Source organism: Ochotona princeps, chromosome 6 (assembly GCF_030435755.1).
Source record: "Ochotona princeps isolate mOchPri1 chromosome 6, mOchPri1.hap1, whole genome shotgun sequence".
Lineage (NCBI taxonomy): Eukaryota > Metazoa > Chordata > Mammalia > Lagomorpha > Ochotonidae > Ochotona > Ochotona princeps.
The window spans coordinates 44,077,310-44,099,538 of record NC_080837.1 but is presented as its reverse complement, the minus strand read 5'-3'; the positions used below and the strand labels follow the sequence as shown (position 1 = coordinate 44,099,538).

The 22,229-nt window shown below is 47.3% G+C and overlaps 1 protein-coding gene and 1 non-coding gene across 2 annotated transcripts in view; both read left to right on the top strand.

Moving 5' to 3' along the window:
• The first annotated feature begins 3,004 nt into the window (after positions 1-3,004).
• AVEN (apoptosis and caspase activation inhibitor) overlaps positions 3,005-22,229 on the top strand; it is a 160,694-nt gene continuing 141,469 nt past the window's right edge. The window contains exon 1 of the mRNA XM_058666118.1: positions 3,005-3,532. Within this exon, the coding sequence (XP_058522101.1) occupies positions 3,020-3,532 (513 nt within the window). The 5' untranslated portion in view covers positions 3,005-3,019. The remainder of the gene's footprint in view (positions 3,533-22,229) is intronic.
• On the top strand, positions 17,513-17,640 carry LOC118759370 (small nucleolar RNA SNORA11). The gene has a single exon (XR_004996162.1). It is a non-coding gene; the product is annotated as a small nucleolar RNA SNORA11 (small nucleolar RNA).

The window sequence follows — 22,229 nt, the reverse complement described above, 5'->3', positions numbered from 1 at the left end:
CACAGTGGCCAGGCTGAGGCTGGGAGCTGGAAGCTCAGTCCGAGTCCCCTCTGAGTGCCCAGACCCAAGGTTTTGTCCCATCACTGCTGCCTTCTGGGTGGACATTAGCAGGAGGCTGTACTAGAAGCACAGTTAGCAAGGACTTGAACCAGGCACTCCCATGTGGGATGCAGGTGTCCCGGGCACCATCTTAACAGCTGGGTCAAACTCCTGCCCCACCTGGTGTGTTTACTAAAATACAGGTTCCTGCACTGCACCCTGAGTTTTTGAGCCTAGAACGAGGACCAACAATGTGCATTGCTAACAAGTTCTCAGGCTTTGCTATGTTGCTGGTTCACATAACTGAGAACCACTACCTTTTTTTTTTTAAGATTTATTTTTACTGGAAAGGCAGATTTAAAGAGCGAGAAAGATCTTCCATCTACTGGTTCACTTCCCAAACAGCCACAACAGCTGGAGCTGAGTAAACCCAAAGCCAAGAGTCAGGAGCTTCTTCTGGGTCTCCCATGCCAGTGCAGGGTCCCAAGGCTTTGGATGATCCTCTGCTGCTTTCCCAGGCCACAAGCAGGGAGCTGGATGGAAGTGGAGCTGCCAGCACCCATATGGGACTGGCACCCATATGGAGTCCTGGTGTGCGCAAGGCAAGGATTTAAGCCACTGAGCCACTGCGCCAGGCCCGAGAACCATCACCTTAAGGAAATTATTACCTTTTTAAAAAAAGTAGGCCATATTTACAAAAAGTATAGCTTATTTTCTTCCACTAGCTCTGTAATTCAGTACTTTGCTTTCGATATCTCATGAAATTGCATTAATCCTACCAAAAGAGAACATGGAACTTTTTATTCATGCAGTGGCATATGTTTAACATTAGGACTGTCAGTCAAAGCAACACTGGAGCGTGCTCCTTCCCTTTGTTATTCATGAACTCAGTGCACGAGGTGCTTGAGTGGCCTTTTCATCCTCTGTGACAGACAATCTTCCATATGGATCGAGGAAAGCATACTCCGCATGGCTGCTGGAGGAGCTGCAGTGGTGGGCTCCTCCGGGAAGCCTCAGAAGGGGACATTGGAACTTTCTGCATCCTAAACACGGATGACTGAACTGCAAAGCCTTGAATTTACAGGGGGTCAAAGGAAATCCTGGGCTTCTTATGGCATCTGCAGCACACACAAAAGGCCATGACTTCAGCAAGTGCACCGGCTTGTCCCTTAAGAGGCTGTGCGAATTAGCTACAGTTTTCTTAAGTGTAAAACAGAGGCAGTGATAGCATTCTGAGAAGTGGCCATCTTAATCACTGAAAATGTATATTTTTAATCGATTCCAAAAGCCAGTGGGAGGGTAGGAGAGTGTGAGAGAGAAACAGAGACAGAGAGAATGAGAAAGAAAATGAATCTCCATCTTGCCATCCAGGAGTTTACTTCCCAAATGCAACAGTTAAGGCTGGGCCAAGCCAAAGTCAGCTGTGTTCCCTCATAGGAATAATGGCATGGTTACCTGGTCACTGAAGCAGTAAGCCCTTCTAAATTAGTATTTAAGAGACTTGAAAGGCAGTTACAGAGCGGGGAGAACATACAAATCTCCATTTGCTGGTTCACTTCCCATACCCACAATGACCAGGCCACGCCTGGAACCAGGAACTTTTCTGGGTCTCCCACGTGGGTGCTGGGGCCCTTGGGCTATCTTTCTCGGCTTTCCCAGGCACATTAGCAGGAGGCTGGATGGGAATGACGGTGGTGGGGGGCAGCCCACCTGCTACTCTTCAATGCTGGCTCTGATTGGTGTTAAGGTGTGCTTCTCTCTGTCTGGAATCTACCCCCTTCTCTTACCAACCCAGCACACTCTAGCTCAACTATCTGGCTTTAGCTCAGGATTTTTTTTTTTTAAATAGATTTATTGCAAAGGCAAATCAGATTTAGAAAAAGGAGAGACAGAAAGATCTTCCATCCACTGCTTCACTCCCCAAACGGCTTTATTGGCTGGTGGAAGCTGAGCCAATCTGAAGCCAGGAGCCAGGAGCCTCTTCCAGGTCTCCCATGTGGGTGCAGAGTCCCAAGGCTTTGGGCTGTCTCTACTGCTTCCCCAGGCCACAAGCAGGGAGCAGGATGGGAAGTGGAGCCGCTGGGATATGAACCAGTGCTGGTGCTTGCAGGGCAAGGATTTACCCACTTAAGCCTTGGCTGTTGGCAGGATGGGTCGGGGGAGCAGGATTTATTTCTTATGAAGCCTCAGGCATTTCAATTGGGCAGACTGTTTCTCCTTTGAGAGTTACCCTTGAACTACTCCCCACTGTACTCACAACACCCAACTCATCTGTTTACTACACTGTCTTCCTTATGGTCAGGGAACAGCTCGTGGGCGGGGCAAACATTTTTCTTTTCCTCAGGACATAGCTTTGTGCCTGACTCAGAACAGACAAACATCATGAACACTATATATACAGTGCAGGAAAAGGCCAGAAAGGACCGGAAAGACAACACTTGTTGGGCTTTATTTTCAGGTCGCTTTTTAGCAGCAGCAGTTCAGCAGGACTCTCCTGCCTCTGCATCAGCAGCTGGTCCTTCCTCCTGTCTTCTCTTTGGTTAAAAAAGGGGCTGGACTGAGACTGCCTGAGTTACCATGCCAGTCCCACCATTAACTACGTACATCTGCGCAACCAACGCGTTTAACCTCTCTAGGGTTAGCTTAGCTGCAAAGTAAGTACAACAGAATCTCACAGGGCGTTAACAGAGTCACATCACCTGCACAGTGAGCCTAGGCTAATGCATCCTGGGGCGGCCTCTCCTGCCCCTCCACACCCTACTCTCCTCTCGGGATCCTGGGTCCTGCTAAAGTCTGACTTACATCAGGAGATGAAACCGCAGACAGACTCCCAGAGGAACATGTCGGCACAGCCTCAGCCTTGCTGGCATACATGCGTACACCAATAATCCTTTTCTTATGCAAATGATTTTTACTTATTCTACAAACACAAGTTCCTATTATACAAAGTTCTGATGTTTTTTACGACCTTCCCCTACCCATGTCTCATGTGTTGAGGCTCCCCGTGGAAGCCCTCCGGTCCCCCTACTTCGGCTCCCACCTGCCCGGCTCCGCAGACCCCCGGCCTCCCGCAGGCTCCAGCCAGGCCCCGGGGCCGCCCCGCCCCCGCCGCCCTCGGCCCGCACGCGGCGCCTCGCCGCCACCGGGGGCCGCAGGCTCGTGGCTCCTCCGGGCGGCCCGCTTCCGGTGGGGCCCGGGCGTCTCCTGGCGGCCCGCTCCCGCGCGCTCGCCTCCGTCGGCCGCGGCCCGAATGCAGGTGGAGCGGGGAGCTCGGGGCGGCCGCGGGCGGCGGCCTGGCCGCGACCGGCCCGGCGGAGAGCGTGACCGCGAGCGGGCCGGCTCATCGGCGGCTGGGACGAGAGGCGGCTACGGAGACGGAGGAGGCCGCCGGGGTCGGGGCCGCGCCTTCCGCGGCGGCCGGGGAGGCCGAGGAGGGGCTCCTCGGGGCGGCCGCCGGGATCCGGCAGGCCGGGGCGGCGGACCCAGCGGCCCGGTAAGGCGGCCGGGTGGGCCGGGGGCGCGGGCGGCCGGGCGGGCGGAGCCTGCGCGGCGCGGGCGGCGGCGGGGGCGCGCGGCGGGGCCGGGGGCGCGCGCCGGGCCGGGGGCGCGCGGCGGGGCCAGCCTGGCTGTGCACGTGGCGCCCCTCCCTGCCTGCAGAGCGACCGCCAGCAGCCCCGGGTCCTCAGCGCGTCGTGGCTGGGCCGTCACATCAAAGGCTGCGTTGTCAGGGCCCGCTGGATCCGGGGAGCTGTTTCCTTGATTAACCCTGTGGTGGGGTGAGGACGCGGCCAGCAGGTGTAGGTGCCGAGGACCCGGGTGGCCCCACCGCCCAGGCACGTCCGTGTTACTAGCAGCAGAGCTGCCGGTTTTGAGGGGTGTTTATTTTGTTCGCTGTTTGTGCGGAGCCGGGCACACAGTAGGCGAATAATCAGAGTTTGTGAAATGAAGAACTACCATACACAGGAGCTTTAGTCAAGAGGGAGAGAATCGGATGTATGGTTCTTTTTTTCATTAGAGTTTCTCTTTTATGTTAACGTGTGTGTGTGTGTGTGTGTGTGTAAGTCAGCTGTTGTCAATTGAGTTTAAATGTTGTGCAGTCAGATCTGAATATCAATACTAACATGATACATCTTATTCACACATGCGCAGAGAAAGTTTTCTCAGATTGCAGCAGGAGATGTTAGATGGGGCAAACTAACCCTACTTACTCTACATAAAGCAGATTACAAACTCCTCTGTTACTTTAACATTGGCGGTACAGTACAGTGTGTTTTCCATTATTATGTGTACAAATGAAAAAAATCTCTTTTTTTAAAAGATTTATTTATTTTTATTGGAAAGGCAGATATACAGAGAGGAGAGACACAGAGAGGAAGATCTTCCGTCTGATGATTCACTGCCCAAGTGACCGCAATGGCTGGTGCTGTGCTTATCCGAAGCCAGGAGCCAGGAACCTCTTCCGGGTCTCCCACGTGGATGCAGAGTCCCAAAGCACTGGGCCGTCCTCGACTGCTTTCCCAGGCCACAAGCAGGGAGCTGGATGGGAAGTGGAGCTGTCAGGATTAGAACCAGAGCCCATATGGGATCCCGGTGCATTCATGACGAGGACTTTAGCCATTAGGCCACTGCATCAGGCCCGAAAAATTCTCTTTTGATGGTGGCCAAATTTTGATACTAAAATTTGTACTATGTGAAAGGCCTAGAAGATATCTCTTAAGGTAGTATTATAAAACTTGTATTTAAAAATTTATAAAATTTGGGCCCTATGCAGTAGCCTAATGGTTAAAGTCCTCGCCTTGCATGTGCTGCTGGGATCCCATATGGATGCTGGTTTGTATCCCAGCTGCTCCACTTCCCATCCAGCTCCCTGCTTGTGGCCTGGGAAAGCAGTTGAGGACGGCCCAAAGATTTGGGACCCTGCACCCGTGTGGGAGACCCGGAAGAGCTCCTAGGTCCTGGGTTTGGGTTGGCTCAGTTCTGGTGTTACATCCACTTGGAGAGAGAATCAGTAGACAGAAGATCTTCCTCTGTCTCTCCTTCTCTCTGTGTATCTGACTTTCCAATTACAAAAAAGAACTTGCATTTTCTAACATATTGGTCACTCAATACCATGTCAATTAACTCCATAATGTTGTAAATTGTTGATGTTATGTTGTGGCTTTTGATTGGACAGGATGATATTCTGCCAGCTCTGCTTTCAGAGCAGAGATGGTCTCTCCAAGAAACTGTTGAATTTATCTGGACAAGACTGACTATCTTTCTCAAGGCCTCCTTGCCCTGATCTATGCACACCAAGTGGAGATGAATTAAGAAGACAGTCACAGCGGGTTCTAGCCATATCATGGTCAGCTGTCCATCTGCAGAATTCAGTAGGGTTCAGTGTCTCCCACCCCCAGTTTTTTCCTACTTTGGACCACTGTTTGTAAGTTGAAGGGAAAAAACTAACCAAGCTTTTAGATAAGGACTAATCAAAGTTCCCTGAGTGCTAAATGGAATGCACCTATTATTCTGTTGCTCTTCCATCATTCCTCCTGCAGGGAGTATGGGGCCTGAGCCCATGCGTTCTGGAAAAGTTGATTGCATGTGCTGAATATCCACTAGAACATGCTGGTACATTAACTTAAAAAAATAAAACAAAGCAACTAGAATTCTTTTAGTGTTAATTTTTTTTCATGAGCAGGGGGCCTGTGTCATAGATCAATTGGCTGATTCTCCGACTACAAGCATCAGCATCCCATATGGATGCCAGTTCTTGTCCCAGCTGCCCCACTTTCCATCCAGTTCCCTGCTTGTGGCACGAGAAAGCAGCAGAAAATCGGCCCAAGCCTTGGGACCCTGCACCTGCACGGGAGAACTGGAAGAAGCTCCTGGCTTCTGATTGGCTCAGCTTCCACCCGCCGTTGCAGCCTTTTGAGGAGTGAACCAGTGGATGGAAGATCTCTGTAAATCTGCCTTTCAATCAAATAAATAGATCTTTAAATTGTTACGCTTTTTGATGAGCAGTTGGCAAAATGGAAGTCGATATTGGCAGAGTTTTTTTTTTTTTTAATAGCAGTTTGAGTTACTAAGCTCAAATTAGTTGAGCACTTAGTTTGAGACAAAGGCCGTGAGATAAATAAGTTGCAGTTAGGAGAGGTTAACTGGCTTTTACCCACTGCCACCCTTCAGCCAGGACGTGGCTGAGCCTAGATTCTCAAATTGGACTGCGAGGCCTGTTGTTTGGGCTAGCACTGTGAACATCCCTGAAAAGGCTTTGGAATTGGAAAAGGGGCCGCGTGTGATCCTTTCACACGCCCCTTCTACCCCCACTGTGTCATTCTGGTTATCAAGCTCTCGGGTGATACCAGCACCATTTTGGGTTATTGTGGACCTTTGCAGAACCTTGCTGTTTCTCTCCTCTTTTTTTGTCTGACATTCAAATAAATAAATCTTGGGGGGAAAAAACTCAGACTCAAATGACAACCTCTATACTATTTTCCCATTTTTCATAAACCTGAAGCAGAATTGGTGAGACACTAGCTGTGTGTAAGTATCCCACCAGAACACGAGTTGGGGGGCCAGCACAGTGGTTCAACAGGCTCATCCTCCACCTGTTAGCACTGGAATCCCATATGGGTACTGGGTTGTATCTCAGGTGGTCAACTGCTGATTGAGCTCCCTGCTTATTGTCTGGGAGAGCGTTGGAGGATGGCTCAGATCCTTGGGCCCCTGCACTCACATGGGAGACCCACAAGAAGCTCCTGGGTCCTGGCTTTAGATTGGCTCTTTTCTGGCCAATGCAGCCTTTGGGGAGCAAACTAGCAGATGAAAGATCATTGCTTCTGTAAATCTGCCTTTCAAATAAAAATAAACCTTTTTTTAAAAAAAAATTATATCCAGAGAAGAGGAGAGACAGAGAGAAGATCTTCCATCTGATGGTTCACTCTCCAAGTGGATGTAATGCCAGAACTGAGCCAACCCGAACCCAGGACCCAGGAGCTCTTTTGAGTCTCCCACACACCCAAATCTTTGGTCCCAAATCTTTGGGCCGTCCTCAACTGCTTTCCCTAGGCCACAAGCAGGGAGCTGGATGGGAAGTAGAGCAGCTGGGATACGAAGCAGCACCCATATGGGATCCTGACACGTGCAAGGACTTTAACCATTAGGTCATCACGCTGAGCACCCCCCTCCAATAAATCTTTAAAAATACCACTTAGAGATGAGCTCGTGGTAATCTGTGGACTTGGCCACGTTTGCTGCTTGAAGCCATCACGCTGCTTTGGATCCACATTCTTCCCCCACACTGTCTTGAGGTGTGCTTTTTCTCATGATCAGTATTCACCTTCCTGATCCTAGTATCAACACAGACACCTGAGTTTCCAACTTTTTTGTATTCTCTTTAACACAATCTTGAGAGATCCCATGTGATGGCCTTTAAAGCTTATGTCTAACATTTTTAAAATCAGTGTTTCAAAGTTTGAAAATGTAAAATTGTCCAACCTATTGGTTTGCTAGTGACCTTGAACCATTTAGTCACATTTTCACACTTTTTGATGAGGTGATTTTCATTGTTCTTCTTTTAACCTTGTATTTCAATTCCAATCTCCCACAAAACTCTATCCAATATATTTGATACTTGAAATTATTTTAGTGATAAGCCTTGTGTGTGCTCCTGTAGTAAATTTAGATAAAAATGTCTTCAGGGGGCATTGTGAGTTAAAGTGCCATTCGTGACATCAACGTGCCAGGTGCTAGTGTGTCTGGGAAGGCAGCAGAAGATGGCCCAAGTATTTCAACCCTTGCTGCCCACGTGGGAGAACTGGATGGAGCTCCTGGTTCCTGGCTTCTATCTGACCCAGTACGACTGTTGTGGCCATTTGGAGAGTGAGCCAGCAGGTGGACGGATGACCTGTCTTTCTTTCCCCCACTTTCTGCTCTTCAGATAAAAAATAAATCTTTTAGAAATGTCTTATTAAGGCTAGGGTACAGCTTTTGTTTTTATTTGAATTAAGATTACATTGATTACATGCAATTTATTTTGATATGATTATTAGGCATGATGTCGATATTTTACTATAAAGCATCTCATTTTTCCCAATGAGTTTAGATTGCTATGGATGAATATTAGTGTCAGTTCTCTTCCCAGTTTTTTATTTTATAGATTTAAGCCCCAAGAAACATTGTTCACACGTGAAGGTGGATGGCAGTGTTGGAGCTTTGCCATATGAATGTCACTTAGTGCTTTGAATATCTTTCTAGTTACATGCTGAACTCATTATTATAAGACATTTAAAATGATCATTCAGCTGACAGCTGGATTAGATTCCTTTTCAATTCTGTTGAAAGCCAAGAATTGGAAACTACCTGATTTGCAAAAGGCCCGACTTTTACATTTTTCCCCCTTTAACTTCGAGGGGCTCTGTACCATTTGCAGAATATGGTTTCCAATTTTTTTGCCATTTTAAAAGATTTTGAAAGATTTATTTGAAAGGTTGAGTTATGAAAGAGAGGCAGAGAGAGGGAGACAGAGTGGGAATGGGAGAGACTGATTTTCCATCCTTAAATGGCTACAGTGGCCAGGGCTGGGTCAGGCTAAGCCAGGAACCAGGAGCCAGGAGCTTCTTCCAGGTCTCCCATGTGGGTTGCACGAGTCCAGACACTTTGACCAATGATGCTGCTTTCCCTAGCTCATTGGCAGGAGCTGGATGGGAAGTGGAGTAGCCAGGACTTGAATTGGTGCTCTTATGGGATGCTGGTGTTGCAGGTGGCAGCTTAACCCCTGTGTTACAATGCCAGCTCCAACCATTCTTTCTTTCTTTATTTTTGAAGTTTATTTATTTGAAAGGTAGTGACAGAGATCTGCTGTTTTACTCCCCAAATGGCTGTAAGAGCTGGGCCAGGCCAAAATGAGGAGGCAGGATCTCTATATGAGGTTCTCATATAAGTAGCAGGAGCCAAATTAAAAAAAAAAATTGGGTCATCACCATCTGTTCTTTTCCCTGGCACATTCGTAGGGAGCTGGATCAGAGGCTGACTGGGACTCCAACACAGGCACTGTAATATGGATGTGGGAGACCCAAGTGGCAACAACATGCTACATAGAATCTCATCCCATTTTTGTCACTTGTCATAATGCCACTGTATTTATTTCGGCTGTTGCTAATAGTAAAAATCTAACTGGGGGTAGAGGGGCTGCCTCAACAGGCTAGTCCTCTGCTTGTGGTGCTGGTATTCCATATGGGTGCCAGTTCATGTCTTGGCTGCTCCGTTTCTTTTTTAAAAAATTCTTTTATTTTGGTAATCTTTACATAATTGATTAAGGCACAAAGGGTCAAGAGCTACAGGACAGTGGGTAAGACCATTGTTTCCACATTAATATTATTTTTTTTTTCTGTATCCGGGGTGAAGGAAGAGATAAAGGGAGAAGCCCCACCCAGCCTCCCACCATCCCAGGTCAAGCAGTTTTGATAGTTCAACAGTTCTGAATTGCTGCCAGTCTCACTGCTCCAAGCATGATGAAATGTACTAAAATCCACTGGCTGACATAGTCTCATCATGGTTGGGGTTCTGAGATGAGCAGTTCAGTTGGAGGGATCTCCAAAGAAACTTCATCTGAGGTGATCCCAGACCTGATTCTTGTGTGTGTTTGTCAGTACAGGATCTGGCACAGTCCATTGCCCCAATCAGCTTATGTATGTGCTGGTGGTTGCAATTGCTGGGTCGGTTCTTTCCATGTGAACCAGTGGGTGTTGCAGTCCAGCTCGATCCTGCCCACTTCATACTCAGCCCTCACGCAAACCAGCGGGAGCTGCAGCCTAGTTGGGGCGACTCCCTATAACCCCCACCACACCTGCCCCCTCCCCTGGTTCCCATGCTTACCTGTATGTACCGCAGACTTGTTCAGTCTGTCTCACATCCCTTTTAGCTCTCATACATGTCAATCGGCATTGAAACCTAGTTCAACCCAACCAACCCTACTATTCAGCCCACACACATACTGGCAGGTGCCTTTCTGTCTAGCCACCCCTGGCCTTGTCCTGGTTTTCATGCTCTCCAGTGGGAGTGGTAACGCAAGAGGAAGGTGCCCACTATTTCCCTCCTAGGCCACTCCCACTGCCAGATTATGCACTCTCCAGGTGGTTCTGTGGTTTAACTTGACAGAATTAGCCCCCAGTGCCAGCCTCTGCCAGCTGATGCTGCGGCAAAGCCCAGCCAACCCTCACCCACTCTAATTTATGCTTGTACCAGTAGGAACAGTCTGCCCAACCTGGCTTTTCCCTGATCTAGCTGACATGAGGCCCACAGGTGTTGTAGCCCTGCCTGGTTTGGTCTGCCCCCGTAGCAGCTCATGCTCTCCAGTGGGAGTGGCTATTCAGCAGGGGAGCCCTCTTCATTCCCCCTACCGACTTTGCCCCCTGCCTCCCTGGTTCTCATGTGTGCTATTTGGGTGCTGCAACCCAGTTTGGCATGGCCTACCTCACCTTGGCATTTGCCAGTGGGTGTTGTAACCTGTCCTGGCCCGGCCCACCCCCAATTCCAGCTGATGCTGGTGAAGGTTATAGCCTAGCCCAGCCTAGTAGGCACCCAGTCCCAGCCGTAATGTGCACCGGTATGTATTGGCACTGATCCTGGCCTAACCCACACTCTGTTCTGGTACTCGGATTTGCTAGCGGTTGATGTGAACTGGTTCAGCCTGGTCTGCCCCTGACCTGTATGAAATGTATGCCAGTGGGTACCTTTCCCTGGCCTGGTCTGGGCTGCTCTCTGTCATGGTTCTTGCACTCACCTGCAGGGACTGTGTCCTGCCAGAAGAGTTGCCCAGGCTCCTCCATCAGAACCACTCCCAGTGCCAGATCATGCGCATACTGGTGGGTCCATGAGGCAGCCCGCCTTAGTCCACCTCCTGTCCTAGCAGGAACAGTGGCCTTTCCTGACTGGCCTTCAACCCATTCTGGTTCCTATTGTTGGATATTTCAGCCTAGCCAAGACTCATCCATACCTAGACACGGCTCACTTATCACTCAGTAGGGGCAGACATGTAGCCTAGTTCATCCTACATCTACCCTGGTCCTCCAGAGCACCAGATGGTGCTGGAGTCTAGCCCGGCCAGGTACATCCAGTCCCAGTCCACACTTGTGCCAAGGGAGATTGCTGCCATATCCCAACCAGAACGCAGCCCCACTCCAGCCCCCGCACTCACCAGTGGGAACCCTTACGCAGTTAGGGTATCTTCTTAGCTCCCAACCGGGCCTGTTCCAGCTAAAGATCACGCACATACCAGTTGTTGTTCTGACCCAACTTGGCCTAGCCCCTCGCCTGTCTTGGCCTTTGCCTTTGATGCTCTGGCCTAGTATCCCTGACTCATGCAGACCAGTCAGTGTAAGAGCCTAGCTCGGCCTGACCTGTGCTCCATCCTGATTTCTGTTTTTCCTTGTGAGTTAAGGTTTGCTCGGCCCTGCCCAGTCCACCCCCTTCCAGTTCCAGCTCAGCCCACCCCACAGCCTGTTTTTGAATGCACATTTGGGTGCTGTTGCCTTGACCTGCCCAGACTGTTGTCGATTCCTTTACCAGTAAGTGATGGCAGGTTCCATGGTCACACCTAGCTCGGCCCATCACCTTCCCCAACTCACGAGCTAACCTGCGGGACTTGTGTTTCCACAGGGTTGGGCCCACACTTCCCCCAGAGAATCTATCCCCAGATCTGCTTCTCTCGCATGTTGGTTAGTGTCTTGACCCTGCGAAGTGTGACCTGTCCACTGTTCCACCACTTAGTCAGGTATTGGTACCCAGCCCCTCCAGACAGGTCCCCATCCATAACTTTGGTATGGACTGGTGTGTGGCAGTCAGTGAATGCTCTACGCTAGCAGCCCATCCCAGAATTCCCACATGGCTTGATGAATCAGTATGGCCCAAACAGAACTTATGGACTCTCCCCTCCAAACTCAGTCCCCATGCTTGCAAGCAAGTTTGGTCATCCGATTGCTAGGAATCACACAGAATTCATCCCTCATCTACACTCACACTAGCCTTAGCCCTGGATGTCCCTAGGCAGCAATTACCTACCCTGAAAACCCCAGAGTTTGCCGCCGTGCAGCCAGCAGGCCTAGGACTCACTCTCCATGTGCAACGGTGCCCATGGGCTGAGTCCCAGGCATAGGGTCCAACCTGGCCCCGGAAGCTCTCCACAAGTGGGTCACCACCACTGTGGAGGGCTACTGTCACCCAAGCCGCCAAGATCGAACCGGCTGCTACATTTCTGATCTAGCTCGCTGCTAATGGCTTGGAGAGGTAGTGGAGGATGGCCCAAGTTCTTGGGTCTCTACCCATGTGGGAGATCCAGAAGAATTTCCTGGGTCCCAACTCCAGACTGTTACAGCTTTGGCTCGAGCAGCCATTTGGGGAATGAATCAGCAGGTAGAAGATTTCTGTCTCTGTCTTTGTGTAATTATTTCAAGTAAAATAAATAAACCTTAAAAAAGGAAAAGAAACCCTAGCTCATGGTTCCATGTCCCTGGTCTGTCTTTCCTAAGGTACTAGAACTAAACCTTGCTGTTTTTCTCATTCTTCCCACCTGACAAATAGTGGTTATTTCCAAAGCACTGGACAGGGATCTCCAGAAAGGTTTTCTAGGACATTTGATCTGAACCATACTCAAAATGATGTGTTAGCTGCCTTCTCCCCCGCCAGAAGTTAGATGGTCGTGAAGGTGTTTTCTATGAAATGTCAAGCAAATGGGACAGGTATCTGGTGTAACAGTCGCTGTTTGGGATGTCTGCATGCTACATCAGAGTGGCTGGAAGAGTTTCATATTTCATAGGCGAGACCTCTGGGAGTGATCACATAGAGTGAGCTTTTATCAAGGAGGCAGAAACTAATGATGTAGTTCTTCAGCGAGATGTGCTGGTTTGTCATTTCATCAGACCAGTTTTATCATTTCTCTGAAGATTTGGCATCTGATATGCAGTTTATTAATTATTTTTTTGTATCCTGGGTGCTGACAGCTTATTTGTGATTAATATGCACAGCATGGTGATCTCCATTCTGTGGTTTATTAAATTCCAGACTCATCTTAAGATGATCTGTGTCAGTCTGCCTGTCCTTGCTGTCAAAATTAACATTGTCCTTCCTCCCGTTTTACATCTGTGTGTAGAGGTTACAATCTAAGGTTAAAAGTTCTGCAGATTCTGCTGATAAATAACAGAACATCTCAAGAAAAATAAAAAAGACTTTAATATTATCATGCAGAAATAATCACAGTATTTTGATGTTCTTTCCTTGTATATGTTTCTTTCATTGTATAGCTGGGAGATCCCATAGACTTGTCACTGAGAGAAGATAATACTGTATTTATGTGAAAACTACAGGATATATATGGATTCATTTAAAGCTGTGTCTTAGTTTTTGTTGCTAAAACAGAATACTGGAGGCTGGGGACTTTGTACAGAAAGGAGGCTTCGGAAGCTCCCCGCTGTGGTAGCATGGTGCTGTCCGTGTGTGGCTGTGGTGAGGGCCTTGGTGCTGATGGCAGCATGGGCAGAAGAGGGATTTAGGCAGGTGTCTAGCTCCCTTTTGGCAGTATTTATTTTTATTTTTTTGCTGGAACTCACCTAGTGCCATGAGACCTACTCTAACCTCTCTCAGGGTGGTACCCTGTGGCCCAACTACTGCTCTCCAGGGGCCACCCCTTGAAACCTCCGCCACCTCAGCGTCACCATGCCTTCTGCACAAGAAGGGAACTTCGCAGGGACAAACTGGATCCAAGTCATAGGATGCTCAAAGGATGTAGGCATACGTGTCAGGGAATGGCCATTGGCCTGGATCCTATTTTGAAGGGCCTTGGTTTGACCTCTGGCTCTGTCTCTTGTTGATGCAGACCCTGGGAGGCGGTTGTGTGGTAGGTCAAGCTATTGGCTTGCCACTACCCACTGTGAGGGTTACCTTGGCATCTCAGCTAGTCTGAATTTCTTAAATTACTGTGGCTCCTTTGGCTCAGTTCTCAGACACCTGCTTCCTGCTTGTCTTTTTAATCCATTCTGGGATTCTGGACTCTTTGTCAGTCTTTGGATCTACTTGACATTCTCATAATAAATCCCTTTTCTGCCCAGTTTGCAGCCAAACTCTGCTATGCTTCCCCCCTCCTACCCTACACTTCTATTTCAAAGCCTTACTTGTCTTCACATGCACCAGCTTTCTCTGTGAAACTCGTGGTTTTCCTCAGCAGTGTTCTGTGGGTGCAGTATGCATTGTTTTGTGTTTTATCATAGTTATTTACTTTGGTGTAGTCTTCATTAATTGTAAACTTCTTGGAAGGCCTGCATGTGAGACGGCACTGTGACTGGTTGTTTAATGAGTGCGAGTGTTTTAAAGGTAATTTCAGGGGTAAGTAGGGAAAGCTAGAGGCAGCGTGTGTGTTTAGGCAGTGCCGTCTCGGGCGTGTTGGTAGGGGAAGCCTTTGGGTTTCATTTACCCTTGTTAAATTATTTGAAATACTTTCTTTTGATGGTTGACAGCACAGTAGCTAAAAAACAGTTGTTCTTGCAAGAGCAAATTTATAGAAGAGCCTTAAGTTACATGGAATTCTTGCTGTATTTTTTGTTCTGTTTATTAAGCTTTCTGGTTTAATGCAAACAACCACTTTTGAAAACTGTGACAGTAAAACTAAAATTATAGTGTTTTCTAGAGGTCTTATATTATTCAATCTTTTCTTACTATTTATTTCTGTGGGTGAGGAGGAGCCGTTTTTTCGTTTTATTTTTATGATGACAGACTTCAAGTTTCTTTTTTTGTATGTTTGCTTAAGTACAAAGCTAAATCCCAAACAGGTACAATGAAGACATGTTTTTGTGGATTGTTACTCTGTGGGGTCCTGCTCCATCTTGCTGAGCACTGAGCAGCCCAGAGGTGTGAGCTCACTGGTTTGATAAGTCCTGAAAACTTAATTCTCATTTTATCTACACTTTGGAGTCCTTGCCACTTTCACCTTTGCCATATGTGTTTGAGGGTAATCATAACATCAGAATCTTTTCTTTATTATCTATTATCTGCTATGTTTAAAATGATCTTAGAAATATTGAGTAGATAGAGATTTTAGTATTTCTTTTTTGGAAGTGTTTCTGAAATAATTTGCTAAATTTCAATGAGAATTTATTACTGCGTACTATTTGTTCTATATATAAGATGATAGGACTTGGGAAATTTTTCTTTCTTTTAACTTGAGAAGAATTAAAGTATACTGGCTTAAAAAAACATTTTAAAAAAAGTATTTATTTGACTCCTAAATAAATACTCCTATATTGTGAAATATGTGAAATTTGTTTATTTTATATAAATACATTAAAAATAGAAAAAAAGTATTTGAGAGGCAGAGAGGTGGTGACAGCTCCCATCTGCTGGTCCGCTCCCCAGGTGCCTGCCGTGGTGCGGTCGGCCAGGTCAGGGAGCCAGATGTGGGCTTTCTCACAGGTGGCTTACCTGCTAGCCAGATGTCTGCCTCTCTTCCTACTTCATGGTGTCCCTTCCGCCTGTCCAGGGAGCTCAGGACCAACGCTGGGCAGGTCGTTCTGTGTGTCAATGCTGAGACTAATATCATATATTATGTTTATTTTGTCAAATACAAAGTTGTAGGCTCTTTACTTGCTTGAAGCAGATGGTGGAAACATAAATTTGGTTCCTTAAGAATATTTAAGATGTATGTTAATTTCCTTGGCTCAGCAATTTCCTGACGGAGACTATTAAAAAAAAACTCTCATATAGTATCAAAAGTAGTAATCATATTCGTATTCACTGAATTCTCTCCTGCTGAGAGTTGATAACACACCCAGAAGTAGAGCAGTCTATCTTTTTGTTAAAATGAGGGAGAGTCATAGTGCCAGAGATGGAGACAGGCACACAGAAGGGAACTCCGTGAATCTGCTGATTAACTCCCTGAATGTCCGCTGTGCTAGGAGCTGCATCCAGGTTTTCCGTGTGGAAGACAGGGTTCCAACTCTCTGAGCTGCCATTTGCTGCCTCCCGTGACTGCACTGGTGGGAAGCTGAAGTTGGGCACGAGATTCAGGAACTGTACTCAGACTCTCTGATGTGGGACTGGAGCACTTAACTGCTTGGTAATTTGACCTCAGAATTTAGCCTGTGGCCTAGCTGTTTGTTTCATATGTCTGAATAGGTCAGTGTTGTTTAACATAAGGAAAACTTGTAGATTTCTGTGTTTTATGTAGGAAGAAATAATGAAACAAAATTATGGTATTCCCTTACAGAGGAGTATTATGCAGCTGTTTTTCAATGGGGAAGGTATGGAATAAATGCCCAATGTAGTTGGGAAGAGATATTTAAGTAGTATGGTGTGATTGTCACTTGAATTTGAGGCTTCTAACCTCTGGATGGGTCTTAGTTTTTTTGTTGATGGCTGATCCGAATGAGTACTGGCAAATATTTTCTCTCTTGGAACCAATTAAATAATGGATTCCATTAATGCCTTGCTATCACACACACACACACACACACACACACACACACACACTGTCTAGTGTAGCAGGTGGCTGAGCTGTATTGAATTGTTTAGCTCTGCTGATGTCAGGCTTTTTAGTTTATTCAATCTGTATATATCTTATTACCCTTAAGAAATAGTAACGTATAATAAAATGTGGAGGTGGGAATTTAAAATTTCCACCAAGTAACAGAAGTTGAAGTCTCCTGCCCCGTGTCCTGGAGTAGACAGATGTGTCTGTACCACAGCAAAGCTATAAAATCAGTATACCTATTCCTGAAGTCCTTGTTCCTTAAACATCAGGACCCTTAAACTGCTGTGCTATGTGATTTTAAAAAGACTGGGAAGGGCTCTTTGGCACTGTGGGTGTGGTGCCGGCATCCTGTATGGGCACTGGCTGCTCTACTTCCTATCCAGCTCCCTGTTAATGGCTTGGGAAAGCAGTGAAAGATAGACCAAGTGTGTGGACCCTTGTACTCACATGGGAGAAGCTTCTGTCTCCAGGCTTCAAATGGACCCAGCTCTGGCCATTGTGGCTATTTGGAAAATGTAGCAGCAGGTGTAAGAACTCTCTCTCTGTAACTCTGCCCTTCAAATAAAAAGCATATATGTTTTTAAAGGCTAGGAAACCTTTATGTCCTATTTGTAGTCTCTCCTCAGGTTTTTTTTTCCTCTCTAAATGTGTGGGATATCTTTAGCAAATAAGTATTGATTTTAATTTAGTGTCTCTCTTTCTTTCTCAGTAAACATTTAAATGTGAAAAACATGGAGGAGACTATTCAGTTTCCAGATGGCATTCTTATAGTTCGTAATCAATGAAATATCTTTAATTGTTAGATTCAAATGCTCTTAATAAATAGACCTTCTGGAAATGTCAGCTGCTTAAAAACGACTGTGAAATGTTGAGTCTTAATTTCTTTTTACAAACACTAAAAGTGAAGTATTCTTGCTTTGTTTATTTGTTCGTTTTTCCAAGAAGTGAACACTCTAGTGAACAGCGCCTGCATGAGGGCTGTGGTCAGAGCAGGGGCCCTGCAGGCCAGTTCCTCTGTTTAAACACAGCCGATAGCAATCCGGGGTCCTTGTGAGGAGAGCCACAGAATGTGCGGCCTTGCTCCAAACAAACACCCAACAAGTGCGCGCCAAAGAGTGCTTCCTAGCCTGATTCAGCAAGGGACAGTTGAACCATCTGCCACGTGAAGGCTGAGCCAGATGTTTCAATCCCAAGAGCCTTTTCTAGTTTGAATGGAAGATTTGCGGGCCATCTTAGATGTTTCGCTGACAGCTGAAATGCCGCCAGCAGCCAAAGCCATTTCGGCAGTGAACAGCAGGTGGGGCACACAGGCCAGCATTTTTCCAAATGGGAGCGACATTCATTTCATACTTTGTCATCAATTGAACAGCCGTGGAATGCTCACAAAGCTGAGCATGTGCAAACCTTAGCTGGTTATGTTAAGGCAGCAGCAAATTTTGACGGTGGTTATAATTCTTTGCTACTATATTTGACTGTTTTTGATGTTATTTAAAACTGGAAAAATCTGAGAAGCCATGTGTATTCCTCATTCTCTTTTGTGTTACTCCTCCTCCTTTTTTTTTTTCTTTAAATATTTCTTCATTTTTGTTTGGAAGGCTGAGTGACAGAGGGAGGGGTAGAACTTTCATCCACTGGTTCAGTCCCTAAATGCTTGTAGCAGCCAGGACCGGGTCAGGGTAAATCCCGGAGTTCCCATGTGACTGGCAGGAACCCAAGTACTTCTCTTCCAGGCGCATTTGCAGGCAGTTGGATTGTACACCAACCGGCACTGTGATGGGGCTACCGATATGAAGTAGCAGCCAAGCCTGCTGTATCACAGCACCCAGCCCCTTGTTCTCGATTTCTTAAAATAATACATTCTTACCAGTAGAGGAAAGAAGAATGAAGATACGGAAGAAAAGGAGACAATTCATTTTTGACGGTGGAGCTTGTTATCTGATGGGTGTAGGAGGCCTTCTCTCTGCCCGGTCGCCGCGTGTTTATGTGTGCCTCCTGTGATAGTTTGCATTTTATTCTTGGGGGTGGTCATTTGGCTCACCAGGTCAGCTGGTATGGGGACCCCTGCATCCCATATCAGAGCGCCTGGGTCCAGGTTCCAGCTCTGCTCCAGAGTCTAACTTCCTGCCACTGTGCACCCTGGAGGCAGCCGGGGATGCTTCACGCGTTTGGGTTCCTGTCGCTTGCAAAGGAGACCCAGCTTGAGTTTCAGGTCCTGGCTCTGGCCTGGCCCAGCCCTGGCTCTGGAGGACATTTGGAGGTTAAAGCAGAGGGACGGAGAACTTTTTTGATCTCTTCTCTCTGCCTTTCAAATAAAATGTAGTTTTGTTTATTACTGAACAAGGAAGGTTGAGAGTCAGAGTCGGCTTATGTGTACTGTATAGATTTTGTCTCACAAATGGCAAGCTTTGAGAATTGTTCTTTCCTTTGGGGTTATGAGCCCCTTATGATATACTGATTTCTGAAACAATATTTATCTTCATAGTTTAATGTATAGTGACTTGTTTGGTACCACAGTCACCAGTACCTCTTGTCCTGCAAATTGACTTATCTGTAAGTACACATTTATTTTAAAAGAGCAAATTAAATAGGTACATTTTTTTAAAATACAGGAATTGACTGTATATGTTACAAAAGTAACATATATGCAGAGAGCAGGAGAGGAAGAACTTCTGTCCATTGATTCACTCTGTAAGTGGCCACAATGGCCAGAGCTGAGCTGATCCTAAGCCAGGAGCCAGGAGCTTCTCCTGGATCTCCCACATTCAAGTGCAGGGTCCCAAGGCTTTGGGCTGTCCTTGACTACTTTCCCAGGCCACAAACAGGGAGCTGGATGGGAAGTGGGGCTGCCGGGATTAGAACTGGTGCCCATATGGGATCCTGGCAGCACGTGCAAGGGAGGACTTTAGCCACTAGGCTATCGTGCCGGACATAGGACTGCCATTCTTGATCCACCTGCCTACCTTGTTCTGATAGTGTGCATTACCACTAGAAACTATTGCATTGTAGTTGTGCCATGCAACACTGTGTATTTATTTATTTGTCTGTGTCTCTCGCAGTGAATGTGGGCTCCGAGGGTAGGCAGTGGGGCTCCTTGAGCACAGGCGGTCTGTTTCGTTCCCTGTGTTATTCCCTGCACTTTAACCACTCCAATGTAGGCTTCTCAGTACTTGTTTGTGATTGAATAATGGACCTCTTGTTTCAGCCAAGAATTGCTTCTGATATTCTGGAAACATTCATATGTTTTTCTTGTAGCAGGCTGAACTCTTCTCCTTTTTCAGTTGAAAGCATTAGGGGAGGGAGTGGAGTCAGGTGGGGTGGGCAGTCTAAACCCGTTCTACACTTTGGGTACTTGGCTGGACATAGATGGCTGTCTCACTACTAAGCCATAATGCTGCTGCTAAAGAGGCACCTGCTGGAGTTTTACAAGCTTGCTTTCTTCAACAACAGCCTGGAGATGTGTGCATTGGGTCCTCTCAGTGGCAGTTGGCATATCTGACGAACATTTGCTTACACTGAATAGCCAAGTCCTCCCAGCTTCTTAGCCCGCATGACTGATGGGATGGCTAGTGACAGAGATGTGCAGAGGAGTGACTAGAATAAAACTGCCTCACAGATATCAGGTAGTTTCTGTTTTCTTCCCTTCCATTTTTCTTAAGGGCATAAATAGAGTAGTGACAACTAAGAGCCGAATAAAGGATTGTGTATGGAGTGTCATGGTTTTATAAGAGCAATGGGAAACAGGCTGGAGCCTCACCCTGGGTGTGTATAAGCCCTTACACTGGGAAGAGGCACCAGAGAGTGGCTGCTTCAGTGAGGCTGAGGGTGCAGCCCAGAGGAAGGGAGCCCACTGCCGTCTGTTCTTCTGATTACAGCTAAAACTCATGGTCCACTTTCTGGAGAATCCAGAAAAGTGACAAAAAGCTGGCCAGTTGGGAAGGGAGAGAACAGCCTGGAGGGGCGATGGGTTGTGGGGAATCTCTCAATAGAGCCGTGGGGGTGCAGAGGTGTGGAAATCCAGGGGAAACCCCACCTTTCTGGTCAGAGAGCGGGGCAGTGTAAGTGGAAGGTGTGGGGAATCTGTTGAATCATGGCAGGCGCTCCCTGGGAGAGTGAGGGTGGCTGGCACTGCTGGCCAGTTCCACACCTGCAGAGATCCTTCTGCTGAGAGCAGCACAGAAAAGGGGCCCCTGCAGTCCAGAGGCCATGGAGAGGGCTGGGGTTTGGGACTTTTCTTTCTCTCTTGGCTTTGTTCCCCACCTGATGGTTCTTCTGAGAGGCAGAAAGGGCAGTTGGAGCCCCTGGGACCACCCTGTGTTAGGGATGGGCCTGGGGAAAGCCTTGGAGAGGAGGGAGGTGGGAGGAGGAGGTCCTCCCTGCATGAACTACCCAAGTCCCAGGCTGGTGTGAGCCGTACATCTTGGGGAGACCTGAAGTAGCAAGAATGTAGGGACTCTGGAGCTAGTGCCTGCAGAACTGGTCGCTGGATGTGACCAGTCTGATTGCCTGCAAAAAAGGGAGCAAGATCTAGCATTTTCCAGAGGGTTCTACCTGGACCCAGAGTCTAAATAACTTAAAATGCAGACCCTTGTTAACTGAATGGTTGATGATATACTGGGAAACTGTAGCTAGCACTTGGGACAGAGGACAGTGAGTGCCAACCTCGAGGTGATCTAGATGCTGTAAGGTGGGCTTAAAGCTGCCGTTGTCATGCGCTGCTGGAACTAACTTGTTTACCAATGGAAGGAAGGACTATATTCTTTAAGAAGACAGTGTTTGTGTGCTTGGCTTAGGCAAATGTTTCTTAGGTGTGGCTGCAAAAGATGCAGCTGGACCAAGTGGGCCATCCTGAAGATTCCAAACTTCTGTCCCAGATTGAGAACTTAGAAGAAAGTGAAGCCCTGGGCGTGGCGCAGTGGCCTAGCAGCTAAAGTCCTCGCCTTGAACGTGCTAGAATCCCATATGGGCACTGGTTCTAATCCCGGCAGCCCCACTTCCCATCCAGCTCCCTGCTTGTGGCCTGGGAAAGCAGTCAAGGACGGCCCAAAGCCTTGGGACCCTGCACCCGCGTGGGAGATGTGGAAGAAGCTCTGGGCTCCTGACTTCAGATGGGTGCAACACCAGCCATTGCGGTCACTTGGGGAGTGAATCAATGGACGGAAGATCTATCTTCTTCTCTCTCCTGCTCTCTGTATATCTGCCTTTCCAATAAAAATAAATAAATCTTAAAAAAAAAAAGTGAAACGGCAGTTGTTAAACCAGGGAGAATAATTCTAATGCAGATACAACAAAGAAAACAAAGATAGAAAAAAATTCAAAAATATTCAAATTCCATATCCATATGAAAAAGTATAAAAGTATTTTTGTCCAGTAAAATAATCTTGGGGGCAGTGTTTGGCCTGGTGGTTGGGATGCCTGTCTCCCCCCGAGTACTCTGGCTGTCTATCCCCACACTGGCTACCGTGGACCTGGGAGCCAGAGGTGATGGGCAGGGAGTTGGTCCCTTACCACCCACATGGCAGCCCTGAGTGCCTGGCTCCGTGCTTTGCTTCTGACCACTGATACCCTGACCATTGTGGTCACCCAGGGAGTCAAGGGAATGTGAATGCTCTTCTCTCCTCTCAAATATCTTCTGTTTTTCAAAGGGTAAATAATTCATTAAAAAAAAAAGATTGAGATGGATATTGCAGCAAAG